General features: G+C 44.0%; 1 protein-coding gene across 3 annotated transcripts; it reads left to right on the forward strand.

Annotated features, from left to right (window-relative positions):
* The first annotated feature begins 399 nt into the window (after positions 1 to 399).
* Positions 400 to 17,114, forward strand: SLC35A1 (solute carrier family 35 member A1). 3 transcript variants are annotated; one of them, XM_069804825.1, is made up of 8 exons: positions 400 to 543; positions 3,564 to 3,741; positions 9,179 to 9,338; positions 9,720 to 9,872; positions 10,679 to 10,745; positions 13,924 to 14,100; positions 14,500 to 14,634; positions 16,556 to 17,114. In XM_069804825.1, exons 1-8 carry the CDS (start codon positions 453 to 455, stop codon positions 16,684 to 16,686), a joined length of 1,092 nt encoding a protein of 363 aa, XP_069660926.1. In that variant the 5' UTR covers positions 400 to 452; the 3' UTR covers positions 16,687 to 17,114. The 3 variants fall into 3 exon arrangements, with proteins under 3 accessions (XP_069660926.1, XP_069660928.1, XP_009924212.1); XM_069804827.1 differs by lacking the exon at positions 400 to 543 and adding an exon at positions 1,056 to 1,171; XM_009925910.2 differs by lacking the exon at positions 400 to 543 and adding an exon at positions 2,220 to 2,831.
* Positions 17,115 to 18,482: the final 1,368 nt, after the last annotated feature.

An 18,482-nucleotide genomic window follows, 5' to 3' on the forward strand; every position in this document is an offset into this window, starting at 1 on the left:
AACAAACTGCTCTTTCAAGAATCCACAAATACACTCATTTAGAAGAAAACCGGTGAGCGAAGACGCCTTTCGCCCTCCGTCCTCTCTCCTTTCCGCTGGAGAAGGCACGGCTGCCACCCCCCTCCCCGCCTGGGCGCGGCGGAACCACCTCCTGGGACCCCCGGGCCGTTACTGCCCGGGCCGCGGGGCGCAAACACCCGGGGCGGCCGCTCCTCAAGAGGCGGGCGGCGGCGGCCCGCAGGCCCTGGGGCTGTGCTCGGTCACTTGCACGCATCGGCGCCGTCGTTTAAAACCACCCGGGGGTTCGCCGGCGGCGGGGCCGCCCGGATGACGGCCGGCCCGGCCCGCCGCGCCTCACGGGGCCCTGCCCCCGCCCCGCCGCCGGAGACGGGCCTCCGACTCGATGGTGAAACGAGGGAGGCGGGGCGCTCTAGGCAGCCGCGCCACGCTCTATGGTGCGATGGGAGGAGCGGCGGGGCGCGGCCGACGGCTCCGACCCGGCGCTCTCGGCGCCTTCTGCGGGCACGATGTCGCCTCCGAAAGGTGAGGGCGGTGGCGCGGCGGGGGGTGAGGCGGCGCGGGTTGGCCGGAGGGGACCGTGGGCTCTCGGAGGGAGGCATGGCCGGAGAAGGGGGGGGAGGAAGGGGGCGATCCCGCCCCGCGCACGGCGAAGCGCGACCCCCCTGCCTCCCCCGCCCCAGAGGGAGTGGAACCGTCCTCCCCGCCGGGGGCTGCGGCGCCGGGCGCCACCACCGCGGGGGCGGGGGGAAAGGGGGTGTGAGGGGGCGCGCGCGGCCGCGCCGGGGAGGGGCTCTCCCGACCCGCCTTCCCGCCCTCCCTCCCGCCGCCCGTGAGGGGCCCGGCCCGGCCCGGGGCCGGCGGGGCCGCTGGTGGTGCCTCCGCACTTCGGGACCACCCTCAGCCGCGGCTCCCGTCGCCGGTTTCCGCTCTGGGAGCGCCGGGAAGTGGCGCGGCGCTTCGGGCGCTTCGCCCGAGGCCGTGAGGCCCCGGTCGCCGGTGCAGGCGGGCACCCCCCGTGCTCCTCGGCACCCACCCTGCGGGCGCCGCAGGCGTCCCCGAAAACACTACCGGAGCCGGGGGCTCCGTCGGAGCGTGCGCAACCGCGCCAGAGCCCCGGCCGTCCCGAGGCCGGAGCCCTCGGGCCAGCCAGGTGGGCTCAAACCCTTGAGGAAGGCGACGCTTGCCCCCCGGCCGGCTTCCCCCGTGGAGGGCCTCGCAGAGGGCTCCGCCAGCTCTCGGCCGCAGGCTTGGTGGGGACGGGGAGGGGGGGAACCCCGGGAGGAGGAGGGCCGGGAGCAGGAGGGTTCCCCGCAGCATGTGCGAGGCTGGGTGTGAGGTGCCCGCCGCCCCGGCAGCCCTTGCCGAGCTGCGGGTTGTGCTTCGTGTGCCAGGCTTGGCCTCGGGGCTGCCGTTTAAAAGAGCCCCGGCGGAGTGGTTACAGGAGATGCGTGGGAGGCCCGCGTTTCTATCCTGAGGCTTTTGGCCTGTCTGGTCCCTTTTGCTGGAAATCGTTTCTTGCGAGTGGGGTTTACTGAAACCAGGGAGAGAAGCTCTGGGAAAGAAACAACAGCTTCCTTCAGCTCTTCTTTTTTTTTTTTTTTCCTGAAGCTGGTAGAAGTTCAGACTTAGCAGCAGAAGCATATGGGTGCCCCAGCCATGCTTTCCTTCTGCCCCCAGTGCTGCACTAGTACTGATGCAGGCATGTGAGCCAGGCTGGAGAAATGTTCAGGCTGAAAACTAACTACAAGTAGCTTTTTACATAACGCTAGAACTGCCTACTATGGTTACTAGATTCATTATGTCGTGCTGCATTTGGTTTACCCAAGTTTGCAAACTGTTGCCGAATTGGGGCGCTTGCTTATTTTTTAAAGAGTAGTTAATATAGGCAAGGATTAAATTGAGTTTTAGTTTGGTAGTACGTAGACTTAAATTTGATATGTAAAAACACATGGTTAATATAATTTCTGTCAGCACTAAAGTATCATTAGAAAATACATTTTTGTAAAACTGGACTGGGTTAATTTTATTTTCTGGTTGTTATGCCCTTGGATTCCCACTGCCCCTCCCTGCAATCCAAACCTAATTTGAAAATGGATTACAGCTTGTAAGTCTCTTCTAAACATTGTTAGTCCAAAAACTAATTGGCTCTACCTTTTAAAAGTGGTTACTGACGTAGGTAAGATTTTTATCTATAAGGAACTAGCTAATTTAAATGATTGCAGCAGCAGGAGGTATTAACTGTACCTTGCAGAAATGTTATGCAACAGAAGACATCACTGGCTTGAAAGAAAAATGAACCAAAACATCGGTTGCGCTGGATTCAGCAATTCATTCCCATCTTAAATCAACAAAGTTATTACAAATCTGCCTGGAGCTTATCTGTTAGCTCATTCCCTAATCAGCGGAGGAACATAAACTTATATTAATTAAAGTACATTTCGTTAGGATATTCAGAACACGACAGATAATTGCCTGAAAGATGCTGCTGAACGACCAACATCCACCTGTCAGATGCCATACATAACAAAGAATAATTTGCCGGTTTGAAAAATGGTTTTGTAGACACCACACATTTGCTCATGTCTCATGTTGTAGCTTGTGCCTTCATGCAGAGAAGTCCTGTTTGGAGTTGTGCACTGTTCTCTTTATTGGTACGGATGCAGACTTAGCCATTCTCTGACATGGGAATGAACTGGCATGGCCTGGCCTCATCCACCCGATGAAACTCTCAGGCCTCAGAGGAGGGCGGCTGTATGAAAAACTGCCTTTTGCCAGTAGACCTGGGACAGGCTGACTCCCAGATTATGCAGGTTAGTAGTTGGTCCAGGGCAAAACTGTTAGAAGAATTGCTACTGTTGGAGTATAGCAGTGGGGAAGATCCAAGGGATAACACAGATGATACATAGTCCTTGTTTGGTTTAATTTACTTGGAAAGCCATAACCTTAGTGTTTTCTACAGTCAATAATTTTTCAAGGAAGCCCTTTGTGTGAAGTCCTATCACTGTTCTAAGCAAAACTCTTCTACTAACTTAGGTGGAAAATAAGGCTGAAGGAAATGCTGCCTTATTTATTAAGATTTGCTAGATTGATTCCTTTTGCTGATACTCAACTTTTCCTCTCTCCTTGCTTTTACTAGTCTGCCAACATTCTTTGTGTCAGACTTCAGTATACTACGTGCAGAGGATCAGCTGCCCTTTAAGAGCAAGCACTTACTGTCAGCTAAAGAGCAGGAAAGCACAGAAAGACTTTTTGATTACTATCAGATAAATGTTAGTCTCTGATTAGTTTTTCTAGAATGAAGGATGATTATGAGGGCAAGAGGACACCTTACTTTCAAACACCTGAAAGTCCTATACAAGCTTCTTTGAGAAGAGACTTTAAAATTTGACTTAAACTTTTTATAGCAAGTGTTTCACAACACTGTAGTTATTGTATGGTGCCACAGTAGTATTTGATACAGTCCTCCAGCTGTAGAACACCCTGTTGCAGTTCTTAAATTAAAATGAAGGGTATGCTGAGTCATCATCTTTATTTCCTTTCAGAAAATGTCAGCTTACTGTTCAAGTTGTACTGCCTCACAGTGATGACCCTGGTTGCTGCAACGTACACGGTCGCATTGCGGTACACAAGGACAGTGGATACAGAACTCTACTTTTCAACAACAGCTGTGTGCATCACTGAAGTTATCAAGTTGTTCTTGAGTGTGGGCATCTTGGCAAAGTAAGTATGGGAATGCTAATCAGTATTTGAAAACAAATCCTTGCTTCTAACCTCAGATTCTCAGATACCGAAGTACGGATACATTTGAGAACATGGCTGGATAGTCATGCTGTGGAAGAGTCATTTTAGAGCGGGTTAGAGCTTGTGAGTCCTTCTCAACTGAAACTGCTTTGTAAACAGCACAATATTCAGGTGTGTCCTTTCTACATATTTTCTATTTTTGTATGCTTTGGATTAGGTTCAGATGTCAGCATGGATTATCTGTGATGTTTTGGATCTTTAAAATATTGGTGCAGATGAAACCTGGACTATGAGCCGTCGTCTGCTGAGTTATATTTAATTGTAATGTTCCTACCCATAAATTTTCCCAAGCAATGTTGCAGACAGACATTTTGCTGTCTCTCTTAACCTTGGGGAACCAATGCTGAAAGACTGTGGTCAGAAAATACTGGAGTTTCTGTAATCTCAGACTGCCACTAAGAACAAGAACTTTAGTCCACAGGTGAGCATCTGGCGTAGGGAGGCCATCAGTCTGCTGTCTTTCCTCTCAGCTTCCCTGTGCTACATCCTTGGAAGAATCTTTATATTGTGGACTTTTCCAAAGCCCAGTTCTTGCTGTTGTGATAGAATTTGTTCTTTTAGGGTCTTTGCCTATCCCTTTGTAGCTTTTGGTACATCAGAAGGCTGGCTGTTTTGTGCTAGAGGATCATGAAGTCACATGGTGTACTTCAGATTTTTATCAGATCTTTCTACATAACATCAAAATGGCATTTTACTTGCTTTAGAAATGAGACAATATTTGAATTTGGTAAGGCAGCTGTGGCAAGTTTAACCTTTTGTTTAACCTTTCATTAAATGTAATGCGTTAGAAAAGGCAAGTGTGACCAGTGGCAAACTTCTGTTTTTCTTTTTATGCAGCCTGGGCTTCTCACTCTGCCAGCACAAAATGTTGGCAGAAGTGTCTCTGCTGACGAGTGGTTGTGCTGTGGTTCTCACAGTGTTGTGGCCAGTGTGGATTCTGATCCAGCCTGCTTTCTGGAGACTGCAGCAGCCCACGTTTCTCAATAGTGAGGGACCTGTGGGTGGCATTTGGTAGCCTCACCTGTGTGTATAATTTCTCAATCTGTTCTTGTGCACCTGGAACCCAGGCTGTTTATAGTATACCAGAGGGGCCTAGTTCAGCAGGCTAAACAGTCTGCCTTTTGTTCAGGGTCAGTAATATTGTGTTCGTTAAACATATGAATGGTCTTTTTGCTTGATATAATTAAAAAGGCAATTACTTTTAACTCAGAAGTCTATTATGTTTTTAGAACAGCCCTACACAGCCAAAAATCCATGTAGCCCATCATCCTTCCTTTGACAGTAGTCAGCAGAGGATGCTTAGAACAGAAGTATAGGCCATAGGGCAAGCACGGCCTGAGCTTTCCTTAGCTGGTGGCAGAAGCTTATGGATTTCCCGGCCTGGATGCTGTGTGCACACTGTGGCTGTAGCGCCTAATGATCCTGTCCTCTGTGAGATTGTCCAGTTTCTTTTTGAACTGTTAGCCACTACTGTATCTGTGAAATGACTTCTGCAATATAATTACACAGTATACATGAAAGTACTTTTCCATAAACGCTTTAGCTAGCAGTTTCACTGGATTCTGTCTTCTTGTGTTGGCAGACATCATGAATAATCTTTCTCCCTTCATTTTTATTTTCATATGTCTACAGACCTGTATTGTGTTTTCATCACTCATTTATTTTCTAAGCTGGGAGTCCTAGTCTAATTTTTCCATGATCATCCTAGTACCCATCTCCACAGCATTTCCAGTATTGTTACATTCCTTTTGAAACAGGATCCAGAGCTGCATGCAGCATTCAGGATGTGAACATGCCATGGCATTAGGCAGAGGGGTGAAGATGCTTTCTGCCTTGGTCTCGGTTCCTCTCCTAAGGATTTGTAATGTTCTGCTCATTTCACTGAACACAGCTGAGCCTCGAGCTGGTGCTGTCAGAGAGCTACTCGCATCTTTTTCCCAAATGCCCGTAACTGGTTTAGAGATGGTTGCTATATTTTGGGGTTGTCATTTCCTATGATTCTTTCTCATTTATTGACCACTGAGCTTTATTTGCCAATTAAAATGGGATGAATCTGATTCACTGAGCTGTTTGAAGGTTAAAATAGCTATTCTGATCTGGTCAGCTAGTGTTTTTTTTTTTCTCCATGGTTGAGAGAGAGATGGGCACCGGCAGACACTATTCATCAGGCCGTGCTCACCACTTCTTGGTAGGGTGTCTCTCTTGCTGGTGGGTCTGGATGCCTTCCTTTGCTGTCTAGGTAACTGAGCTGTTTCCCAGATGGCAAAAGATGTGGTGAATTCTACTCGGTGTAGTGAGAGACCCTTTGGCAACTATTGAAAGTTTCCTTTTGGATATTGCATATAATTGAGTATAATCAGCGAAATTTGCCAATTTCTTAGCAATCTCCCATTTTAGATCACTTACGAATATACTGAACAGCATAAATTCCAGCACAGTTTCCTGCAGTGTCTCCTTTACAGCTTCCTCCAGTTTTAAAGTCTTAACCAATTTGTCTCACCTAAGGCAAGGTGCCTTTGTAGTTTAATAACCAGTTAGAAGGTAGAATACCATCTGTTTTTTCTGTACAGTGGGATACATTTGGGTGGGTACCTTTTTCTTTTTGAAACAGCCAGCATTGATCACTGCAACATACAGGATACTGGAGTGTGACTCTCGCATTGTTCTGGCTGCAGAATTTGTTTTCTTACACATTCTTACACTATGCCTTCGCTGTGTTTACTTTTAAGGCTTCTCCTGGAAGGCACATTGAATGGATGAATGCCAAAAAATTGTCTTTCAAAAGAGAAGTTTATGACCGTTTAAGCTCTGTTAATTGTTTACTCAATTATACTCTCAAATTCTCATATTTATTTAAAGTCCAATTCACCATCTGGTAATTACATTGTCTACATTCTTAGATGGTACTTAATTACTTAGCAATGGATGAAGAAGAGTAGAGCTGCTTTGCAAACTCTAGTTTTAACTTCAGCTTTTCTAGCAAATGCAGGTTTCTGTTGCAGAACTGATTGTTGTTAGTATCTCTCACCTATTCAGATCTATGAAAAAAACAGAGTATGTTTTTTAAGTCAAATCTAGATCAACGTGAAGAACACTGAATTCAAGCTATACCATTCTTTATTTTCTTATTTGATTTTGCAACGTACATCTTTGGGGACCTTATTTTGCATTAGCAGCTGTACACAGAGGCTTGTTTTAAATTCCTTTTTTTGTAGATTTAAATCTGTCTCCATGTGATCTTTGTACTGAATTCAACTTACAGTTAGAGGTTCAGAAACTACTATTACTGCTGAGATTTGACTTTAAATTTGTGACCAGCTAATTCACCGAGCATGGTCTGGAACAGAAGCAGGTATAGTTTAAATATTATTTTCTTGTTTGACAGCCCACCTTAGTATTGACTAGAAACCACCATTACTGTGTAGTTTGGGGTTTTTTTGACTTCTCATTCTCACAGAGTAAGAGAACTGTATCTGCACTAATTATATTTTATTTGCAGTTAGACATTTGAGATAGAAGCACTTGGGTGTTACCAGGAACTCTTAGTTTTCTTGTACTGCTTATCTCCCAGTGCTGGGCAATGTAATAAATACATTGAGGAATAAGTAAACCAATGATTTTGCCTATAATGTCCATGACTCATAATATTTTATGCAGTTCTCTATCTAGTGCAATTAACCATGGTGAGCTGTAGCATGAACTCTTCCCCTTCCTTGTATTGCAAACTTAGCTTTAAGTACTATTTGTCTATAGATTTTCATGTCGGCGATTGTGCCTTGTGGCCTGACATGTCTTGCAGAAGACACCTATGTGACATGCTCGGTGTCACCAAGTCTGTCCCAAGCGAAGCATCCCCTTATGTGAGGACAGAGCTTCCATGTGACCTCAATTGTACAGCAAGAGTGTGGGAAACCATACTCACCTCTGTTTGCTAACTGCACTGCCCCTGACTCTGGTTTTTTGTGTGTGCTCTCTGTTATGGGAAAATGACAGAAAGAATCCTTGTAGCTGCCTGTATAAAGACTGCTCTCACTACAAGAAACGAAAGGAGAAAAGGAGGTATATGCTTGGTGCCAGGCAGGGAGGAAGGCAAGGGAGGAGAGAAACTTGGGTGGAATGATCATGAGAAGAGAGAGTCTATAAATCTTTGGAGAGGAAAAGTTTAAGAACCTGGAGCGCAGAGTCAGGGGTTGATCAGGAATGGAAAATATGCAGGAATAAGGTGGTTAATGAAGGAGCCTGGGGCATAGAGAGTTTGCTAATTTTGGTGATGGCTAATAAGAGTTTGGGGCAGGTAGATGATGTACATTTGTGAAAAAGAAAGAAATTGGGATGTGGGTGAAACGTGGGAAATTGGGCTCCTGGAGCGCTGAGGAGGATGTGAGCCATTTGTTCATATGCGTGTGTAATGGAAGCAAAAGGAGTGTTAAATTCAAGACCGATAACAGGTTGCAAGTTGAGAGGCCTGTGGGAGGGGACAGAAGTGATTTTGGATGTTGGTATTTGTCAGTGGCCAAGCCAAAGAATGGAAAGGGGAACATGGGAATTGGGGAAAGCTGGGAAGGGAAGTGGAGGACTTGAGTAGCAGCGACAAGTAAGCAAGAAATGTCACATTGATGTACAAATGATAAGGGAGAACTAGCAATGCAGAGGTCAGCTTTAATAAGCTGAGGAGCAAGCCACAAAAGGGGACAGCAGCAAGAAGCAACAGGTTCTTCCCCATTGCCTGCTCTTGCACACACTGTAATTATGTGAAGGAGACGTGTGAAGATGCAAGGTGACAGGGAGCTGCCACAAGCCCCAGCAGACCTCTTCATGTGTGTGCTGGTGCCAGTCCAGCATCTCCTGCAGCACAGGTGACAAGAGGAACCCAGGGCTGGCTGAGGAATGAGAGGTGTTTCCAGCTCAGCAGTGTGCAAGGATACCATCTTTTTTGGCTGTACTGTGAGGCCCACGTTAAAGGGGATCTGGAAAATCACAGGCATTTGACATCACACACAAATATTAATACCCCCCCCTAAAAAAAGGGGGAGGGAACAACAACCTTCTGTCCCACTGCCTGCATAGTTGGTGCCTTATTTCCACTGTTTGCAGTGTTCCTGGTTGCTGTTGTTGTTTACTTTATTACACATTAATGCATCTAACTTCCTGGTTCCAGAATGTCTTCTTCACCTTCAGGGGTTTCTACTTGATAACCTCACTGTTTTTTCCCAGTTAATTTTTCTTTAATGAGCAGAAGGTACAACTGATTGTTGAGAACAAATTTTCAGCCTTCCCAAAGGATTCATTGATTTGATTTCTGTTTCAAATATCAGTTTAGGAGAGCCCTCAGTTATATTACTATTTTATTTTGCAGAGAAACTGGAAGTCTGACAAGGTTAATAACATCTTTAAAAGAAAATGTATTCGGAAGTCCTACAGAATTGCTAAAATTAAGTGTACCATCTTTGGTGTATGCTCTCCAAAACAATATGGCATTTGTGGCTCTTAGCAACTTGGATGCGGCGGTGTACCAGGTAATACACGTTTTTGTCAGTAACTGATCTCTAAATACATTTCTCTTTATGGTTTCATGAGGCATGCGTGCTAGGTATCTGTGTGTAGCATACAGTACCCTCTTTAGCCTCAGTCTTAAAAGCCAAATGACGCTTTGTTACATTCAGAGCTTACACTCTGTTGCAGTGCTCTGGTTTTCTGAGCTAACCCACTCACTGCTAGAGTCACTTCAAATTCACTTCGTTGTAATTGGTAATGGTACAAAACACCAAGGATCTGTAGGAAATCAATGAATATAAAATTTTATTTGTCATTCTGTAGTTGAATTCTCTATTTTATTTTCTTGTTTGGGAGGAGTTTATAAAACCACATCCTCTACACTATATTCCCATCTTCTTTAGGTGACATACCAGTTGAAGATCCCTTGTACAGCTTTATGTACAGTCCTAATGCTAAACCGTACCCTTAGTAAGTTGCAGTGGTTCTCTGTCTTCATGCTGTGCGGTGGTGTTACCCTTGTTCAGTGGAAGCCTGCTCAGGCTACAAAAGTACAGGTAAAAGTTCACATTTTGCTGCTTCACAATGAAGAATAAACTGCCTTATGCTTTGTATTTCACTTCACAGCAGCTGGGATTAAGGTAAGGTCCCTTACATTCTACACAGCAGTATCCCTTTCCTATTTCCGGCCACTTCATCTACAACATAACCACTAGTTTGATCATTCACTTTTGCATTTATTGTGTACCAGTTCAGGCAGGCTTGTGGTGTTGCTCCAGTCTCACTTGTTGGAAGGGCAACTGATTGCTACAATTAGTATAAATTACCACAGTTCTATCATAATCAGTCTAAGGCACCATCATAGGAGTATCTGAGTAATACATTGTTTCCAGCAGTTGGCCCTGGTATCATTGTAATTGTTGGAGCAGAGAACTTGGAATGGAAGCACTTGGGGGAATTAGGAGGGAAACTCCAGTGCCTTGTGGGTGTGGGTATGTCATTTAAACACACCCTTCAGAGGCACTGACCTAATCCCGTTCCAGGAAGAAACAAGTGTCTTCAGTTTCTTAGGTCTTAGCCGCTGGTCAGCAGTGTTAGTGGGAAAGGCAGGTCATGCAGCTGGGAAGACTGGCCACCCCCAAGTAGATGGTGCCTCTGAGCACTGCAAGGGTTGGTGAGAGCACACACAGAAAATGAAACACCACACAGCTACACTGAGCTAATCTGAAAGACAGCTCTAGTACATTTTATACTGTAATGAAATGCTAATAATTTTGCTGTACTTAAAGAAGTAGCTCTGGGATTGATTACTGTAAATTACTGAAGTGTTGCATCCTTTTTAAAATAATGGTTGATGTTGCAGGTGGAGCAGAATCCATGGCTAGGGTTTGGAGCGATTGCTGTTGCTGTATTGTGTTCAGGATTTGCAGGTATAGTATTATTCCTGTACGCAGGTCACAACAAAAGGACTGGAGAACTCATTTTGTTTAAAACGGAACACTCTACATTAGTTAACAGTCTTTGTTGATAAGAAGATAAAAAAGGACTTTATCCCTTCTACCTGTAATTACCTTCTACTTGCAGTAATCGTGGCAGATTCATGACATGATTACTCCAGTTGTCAAGCAAATGACTAGGAGCACATACTATTGGTTTTATGTGATGCAACTTAGAATGCTGGTTTGCAAGTGGAAGTGTCTTTCAAATGCTTAGAATAATACTGTGGGGGAACATCCGTAATGACTCACTCCGAACAATTAATTAATGTACATCAATTTTATAAAGTTGGCTTTACAGTGAATAGCTCCTTTATGGTGATCACACGGAATGCTTGCATTTTTTTATAAGGGCAACTGAGCTCCTTGCTCAGTTCTTGTGCTAACTCAGCCCCGAAATACACATTGCTGTAGTCCTGTAGGTGGTAAATCAAACTGAGATGCAGAGGGAGCATGAGTAAGGCGGAGAGAAAGATGCGTAGCAGGAAGCCTAGATAAACCTCATGAAGGATTTTTGGTTTGGTTTTGTTCTACAACCAGTGTTTCCCCTCAGAGTAGTTTTTCTCTGGCTTCTGCAGAAGAAGACCAGAACTTGAGGACAAGTGAGCTGGTGTGGAGAAATAAGGAAAATCAAATTACTACTTAATTTGAAATTTGGCTCACAGGGGCATATTTCCCTGGCTGTAAACTGGATTCTTCCCCCTCCCTCTGTACGAAAACAAGGTACTATCACCCACCTCTAGTATCGTACAATCCTGCAAGAATCATCTTGTGCTGTGCATACGTGCTTGTTACTCGTAGAAAACATTCTGGTTGGCAGGGGAAGAAAGGAGGAGGGTATTGTTCATGTTTGGTGTCTTTTCAGTGAAATGGGCACTTTGAAGCAGAAATACTAAGTAAGACTGTTCAATCAACTTTTCCTGGAAGGTTATAAATTTACTCCTCTCAACAGATGCTCCCAAGCCATGAGACAAAACACAGCATTCACTGTGAAGCCTGCGGAGTCTCCTAAAGCTCTCTAGCTTTCTCAGCTAACGCGGGTAGACAGCTGTGCTTCTAAAGGTCTGCAAATTCAGACCATTGAAAGGGCTGATGCAGGCGGCTCTAGAGGATTTAGACACATACAGCTTTCTTCTGCAAAATGATTGCAGCTTGGGCGTTTCCTCACTGACAGCTGTAGCTTGGAGGCAGCTGGGAGGACAGAGTATTTCATCAGTGGAGCTCCTTGTGCCCTTGGGGATTTACATGTTGAAAACATAAATCCTATTCAAACTCCTTTCCTCCTCTTCCTTCCCATGTCCACATAAGAAGTTATTCTGGCATTAAACCTTCAGTTTCTGGACTGACCATGTTAAGTGTTTTATATTATTCCAGCAAAGTCAAAAAAGTTATGTGTTTTTGTCCCTCAGAGATGGAAAGGAACTTTATTCTTCCAACTGCTGATCCTGTGATAATTTCCAAGTATCCGGGGGCCCAACAAAGCTTATAGAAGCATTGGAAAATATATAATGCCAGATCGTTTGTGACTTGAAACAGTACTGAAGAGTGATTTCTCCTGAACAGCACCCGTTCTTTCCTCCATCTTGCCTAGTGGAGCAATTTTTATGCATTTTCAGAAATCTGAAAGCATGGTTTCATTGGTTTGCTTACTGTTTTCTTAGTTTATAAAATTTACAAATATGGTTCATATTCAAGCCAAATTCCTGGTACACTGATTACATCCGGTTGTGCTCTATGGGTCTTCTCAGTGGGCAGAAATCTCAAGATAGATTACTGTGGGTTCTTTTAAACACTGCAGTCATTAACAATACTAGGTTTTTTGTTGATATTGTTGTTTAGACCTCAAAAATGTATATTCATATGAGATAGTATCATATTTCTTTGGTTTTTTTTATTCTTTGAACCCCTGAAATATAAATCTGTTCTCTAATTTATTCACCATAAATATTCACTGTACTGTATGAAATTATAAATTGCATTTTTCATGACTAAAAGAGTAGCAAGACCTTCCTTGAAGCTAACTCGGAGATTTCCAGAGGAGTGTGTGCCTAGGGCTTCTAACCCACAGGTCTTTTCTCTGTGCCTTCTTTGTCAGTTCCATATACTTTTCTCATATTGTATGAAGGATCTTGGGCGACGTTAATCAGCAGTAAACTTGTAGTCAGTAGGGATCGCAACAGAAGCTTGTGCAAGTGGCTGAGAAGATTGGAGTCCTGCAAACTGCTGTCTGTGTTTTCAAATGCTGAGGAAATTCCAGAGATAAGCAGAGTCCTGGTGTGGAAGCAGTGGTTAAAAAGGCAGGTAGTGATAGCCTTGTCAAATGTCGGCCTTTTAGTCTGACCTACACCTCCTGAGTAGAATAATGAGAAAGTATTTGGGGAATTTCAGTAATGCAGAGCATAAAAGTCACACTCATCAGCGTGGCACTGTGAACAAGAGCTTTAGGTTAAAATGAATTCCATTTCCTCAAAACGAATCTGTAGTTTCAATTAGCAGAAAGCATCGGTTTTGATTTGCTCTTGTAATCCACTGAAGCGGTGGTTTCAGAACATCACCACTCTGCCAAGTACTCCGCAGGCACAAGGCTTCTGAGGAATTTTCAGTACTGAGGTAATATAGTCCCACCCCTGTTTTTAATTTTTTACTGCCAAGTATCCCAATGGAGGGAAAAAAAAAGAAAAAATTCTACATCATATTGAAATACATAAATACTGTCCTGGGGATAAAATGCCAGGTGCCAAGGTGAAACGCTTTTTTCTGGTGTAGAATTGTACAGAAGAAACTCTGCTGGACAGAAGCCTGGCAAATCAAGCAAAATTAGTAGTTTCAGTTGTTGATGAGGTTCATTGTTACAACAACTGTAAAGAGAAATAGAATCTATTTTTGATGTTATGTACCCATTAAAATGATCCTGTTGTGGAAGGCACGCTTTTGTAGGATGTGTTGTTGGGTCCTTGGCATTGGGAACTTCTGTGAAACTTAACAGTCTGTAGGACAAGATGATTCTAGTAGTCTTGTGTGTCTTTAAAACACTATGAATGCTGAATCATTAAAGATGACACTTCATCTCACTGAAACCGTTGGTTTTTTTGTTTTGTGTTGTTTTTTTCAGGAGTTTATTTTGAGAAGGTTGTAAAGAGTTCAGATACTTCCTTGTGGGTGAGGAACATTCAGATGTACTTGTCTGGGATTGTGGTGACTTTATTCGGTGTGTACATGTCAGACGGAGCCCAAGTTCATGAGAAAGGGTTTTTCTATGGTTATACATACTACGTCTGGTTTGTCATCTGTAAGTATTTTGTGGTTTTAGGGTCTTGTTACATTGTTTTGCTTTTTTAACTATGATAGAACTGATGGCATGAAGCTACAAATTCAGTCTGACACACTGGTTTTTTTACTGTGTTTTGAGGGATTTTATTTAAAAGTATTTTCTTGGAAATTATTCACTTGTTCAGTTTAAAATTGTGCTGAAACAGCAGTCTAAATAACTGAGTAGTGAGCAGATCCACTTTAAGTGAGTCATATCTGATCTACTAGATGCCACGTAGACATCCTATTTTGCTGAATGTTAAATCACCAATTAGGACGACGTAGCCCAAACAGGGAATACACCGGTGGAGTAAAATGCATCATTTCAAGAGTAACCTACTGCACCTTTTCTAATAGAAATATGCCATCTGCTTTCCAGTTCTTGCCAGCGTCGGTGGCCTCTACACTTCGGTCGTTGTTAAGTACACAGATAACATTATGAAAGGCTTTTCTGCAGCGGCAGCCATTGTTCTTTCTACTGTGGCATCCTACATCCTCTTTGGCCTCCAGATAAGTAAGTGCCTTTTTGCCTTTGATTTGATGGTATGTGCATGTTTCCTTCCTGGCCAGCAGGCTGCACACAGTTCATACCAAAGCGATCACTTTGAATTATTTCTGGTTTTAACTTCTCCAGGACTCCTATGCACTAACATATCATTCCTGTTGCGTTATGCAAGGTGCCTGGTGATCCTGTGCTTTCAAAGGCATTCACGGTTTGCTCTTTCAGAGGCATCCTACAACCTCAGGCAGAAAGGTTCTTTCTGATTTTAAAGAGCTTACAAGTTTATACAGCTTTATTCATGAATCACTTTCTGATGCAGTTTAGTTTGTGAAACAGCCATTTACCTGAGACTGCTGTTGATAGTTATCATTTCTTGTTGGTTTTAGTAGAGCCAGTGCCAAATTAATTCCTCAACTATTTCTGCAAGGGTTTTACACATCCTGGTTAAGTTATACCTGCTACTGCATTAACTTTTATCTTCCCTGTGCGCTCTGGACACCACCACCTGAGAGCGAGTCAAACAGCAGCTGGGGTCATGACTGACATGGTGAATATTTCTGAGAGGAAATGGCAGATTTGGGCTGTCCTGCAACTACAATGGATTTTCTCCCTGATCAAGTCTGTGTCTGATGCTGTACCCAGTAGCTCCTGCGTAGTCATTCACTGTTCAGTTTTGGGTATTTTTTACTTTCCTACCATAATCCAAAGATGGTATGGTGTAATGGTGGAAAAACTAGCTTTCTGATGTGGCATTAGTGAGATGAGACTTAAGGAAAGCTTGCATAAGGGGAAAATCATTGGTGTTTGGCTGAAAAAATTGCACCTTAAAGCAAGTGGTGAAAAACACAACTAGTTTTAAAAATTCACTTGCGCAGAACATATTCTTCATGGCTGACACAAATCAAACCTGGACCGGCGATTGTCGTGGTTTAACCCCAGCCAGCAACTAAGCACCATGCAGCTGCTCACTCACACCCCCCCCCCCCCAGTGGAAGGGGGACGAAAATCAGGGAAAAAAGAAGTAAAACTTCTGGGTTGAGATAGGAACAGTTTAATAGAATATAAAAAGAAGAAACTAATAATGATAGTGATAACACTAGTAAAGTGACAGCAGTAATGAGAAAAAGATTGGAATGCACAAATGATACACAATGCAATTGCTCACCACCCACCAATCGAAGCCCAGTTAGTCCCTGAGCGGTGATCGCCCTGCCCCCACTCCCCCCCAGTTTATATACTGGATTTGGCATCACATGGTGTGGAATACCCTGTTGGCCAGTTGGGGTCAGCTGCCCTGGCTGTGTCCTGTGCCAATTTCTTGTGCCCCTCCAGCTTTCTTGCTGGCTGGGCATGAGAAGCTGAAAAATCCTTGACTTTAGACTAAACATTACTTGGCAAAAACTGAAAACATCAGTGTGTTATCAACATTCTTCTCATACCTAACCCAAAACATAGCACTGTACCAGCTACTAGGAAGACAATTAACTCTACCCCAGCTGAAACCAGGACAGTGATCTTTCTGTGAAAGCCTCATCAATAGTGTTTGTTAACCCTGCTTAGAAGTGGAAAGACAAACCAAATGTGTTATCACAGGCTACTTACTTTGTCACATCCACTGTGTCTTTAAGTTTATTGTAACATGCCTGTTGGATGGCGTCTGGAACTGCAGATGTTTCACACTTGCTTTTCTGACCATCGCCGTGTTCTTGCTGATATGAGACTAACTGAAATGGTGTGGGAATTGTAAACAATCAAGAGTTCTCGGTGACAGAGGACAAGTCTAGATTCTGTGAATTATTAACAACTTGTTGTCCTGCTTAGTTTTGAATAACTTCCATACTGTCATTCAGATATCAGAATTTATATAGCTTACTTTTCTGAAGATTTCTTCTTATACAGCGGTGTTTATTTAAACTATTTTGTCTCCTTCCAGCTCTTACCTTCTCCGTGGGTGCTTTCCTGGTGTGTATTTCTATTTACCTCTATGGATTACCTCGACAAGACACCACAAAAATCCAGGCATCAGAGACTAAGAGCTCAAAAGAGAGACTTGCTACTGTGTGACATTGTCCATAAAAATGGGACAGATAGACAAGAGAAAAAATGGACTCTAAAAAAAAAACCTACATTTTTTAAAAATGAGCCTTAAGCTAGTCATGAAACTGTTTCAGTGGGATACACTAAAAGCAGAAGTTAGTTCTGTTTTACATGTGAGGTTGCCAGTGGCTGATGCTGAGGCTACATTACAGCCGAGGAGCTGGATGGGTGTTTTATTGAAGGTATTCTTCATTCACATCGGACAATGAAGAGTCCCATTTACAAGGAAAGCAGAATGAAGGAACTGAACACTCAATTGTATATAATGTATATAACGGGGGGAAATTGGTTCTTTGTGTATTTGATAAACTGTCTTGCCCTCTGAAGGCAGAAATGCCCAAAAGCTTCATAAAAATTATTAAAAAGAGCAACTACTGCCAGCATTTTCTCTTAAACTAGTTGGCAATTGCAGTTTGATTAATGACAGGAAAGTTGTCTCCTAGGTGATACAGATGAGATGACACAACCCCACCAGAATAACAATTCTTCAAGCATCACTTACCTAGAAGTGTTTAGAAGTAGCACTTGCTGTTTGGTTTAAAAAGTCAGAATGAGACAGGTGTTTCTCTTACATTGCAGATTTTCTTTCACCTTTCAAATGTTTTTTATACCTGCTGTAGCTGGTAGAGAGATCTCTCTTCTCCTCCTCATTTTATCAACCCCCAGCTGTACAGGGGAAGGTTCACATGTGTTCTTGTGTCTCTGGCTTAAGTATGAATGAGTCAACTCAGTGTCAGACTAGATTTCTATCTGTATGTTTTCTCTCTAAGCCTTTTTGTGCACACAGAGTGATGCCTGAAAAGAGTTCCTGTAAGGCATGTTAGGCTTTGATTTAATTTATGAGTGCCGACTGTATAATTTCAACCTCCTCCCTCATTTTCTGAGGCCTTCCAGAAACTGCAACTCTGCATTGAGGGAAAACTGACTTTGGTGCATTTGGGCAACTCATTTACATTCAAAGTGGAGTCAGAAAGGTGACCAAGTTTACGTCCTGGTTAGATTCCTTCAGACATGAGTCAACCAGCTGTGTTTTCCTTGGAAGTGGGACGTGTTAAACACAAACATACTTAAATTCTGTTCCGGTGGGAGGGGATGCTCCTCTCTGCCTTTCACCAGCTGTTCTGTGCATCTAGAACAGTGTGCCACCAGAGTGTGGCTCTGGTGAGTCAAGGCTTCGGTGGTGGTAGACATTGTCAGGCATTTCAGAGGCTGGAACAGCCACCTGCACCTCTCCTCAGCGGTGTGGTGGCTCAGGGGTGCCAAGCAGCAGCTGCCATGTCTGACTGCGTGTATGGTGCTGACGGAGCACTGCAGTTCCTCTTCCACCAGCTGGGCAGCAACCCCCCTTTTCCCTGGTCATCATGTTGGCATGACAGAGGAATGGGTGAGGAACAGGATGTGACAGAGTTGGCAGTTGGTCTTGGCTAATGTTACCGAAGGGTGAGTGCAGTACAACACACAGGAAAAAAATTCCCTGGCAGGGTCTGACTAACCCGGTTTGTTATAGGGCAGCTGTAACACTAGGCCTAAGTACACAATGGCAACTGCAGACAGGGAGAACTTTGATCACTTGGGGCAGTGCAGTTAATACCAGTTCCTCTACCAAAAGGATGTTATATTTACAAGGGTAAATGCAGAGCAGTTCTCTTTTATGGGAAATACCAGGAAGACTGGTATCTTAAGTACACTATTCCTACCAAGTGCCTGGGAGAAAGCAACTGTGACAGCCCTGGCCCCCCCCAAATGGCTGTGCCACGCAACCC

The sequence above is a fragment of the Haliaeetus albicilla genome, chromosome 17, assembly GCF_947461875.1.
Source record: "Haliaeetus albicilla chromosome 17, bHalAlb1.1, whole genome shotgun sequence".
NCBI classification, from domain to species: Eukaryota; Metazoa; Chordata; class Aves; order Accipitriformes; family Accipitridae; genus Haliaeetus; species Haliaeetus albicilla.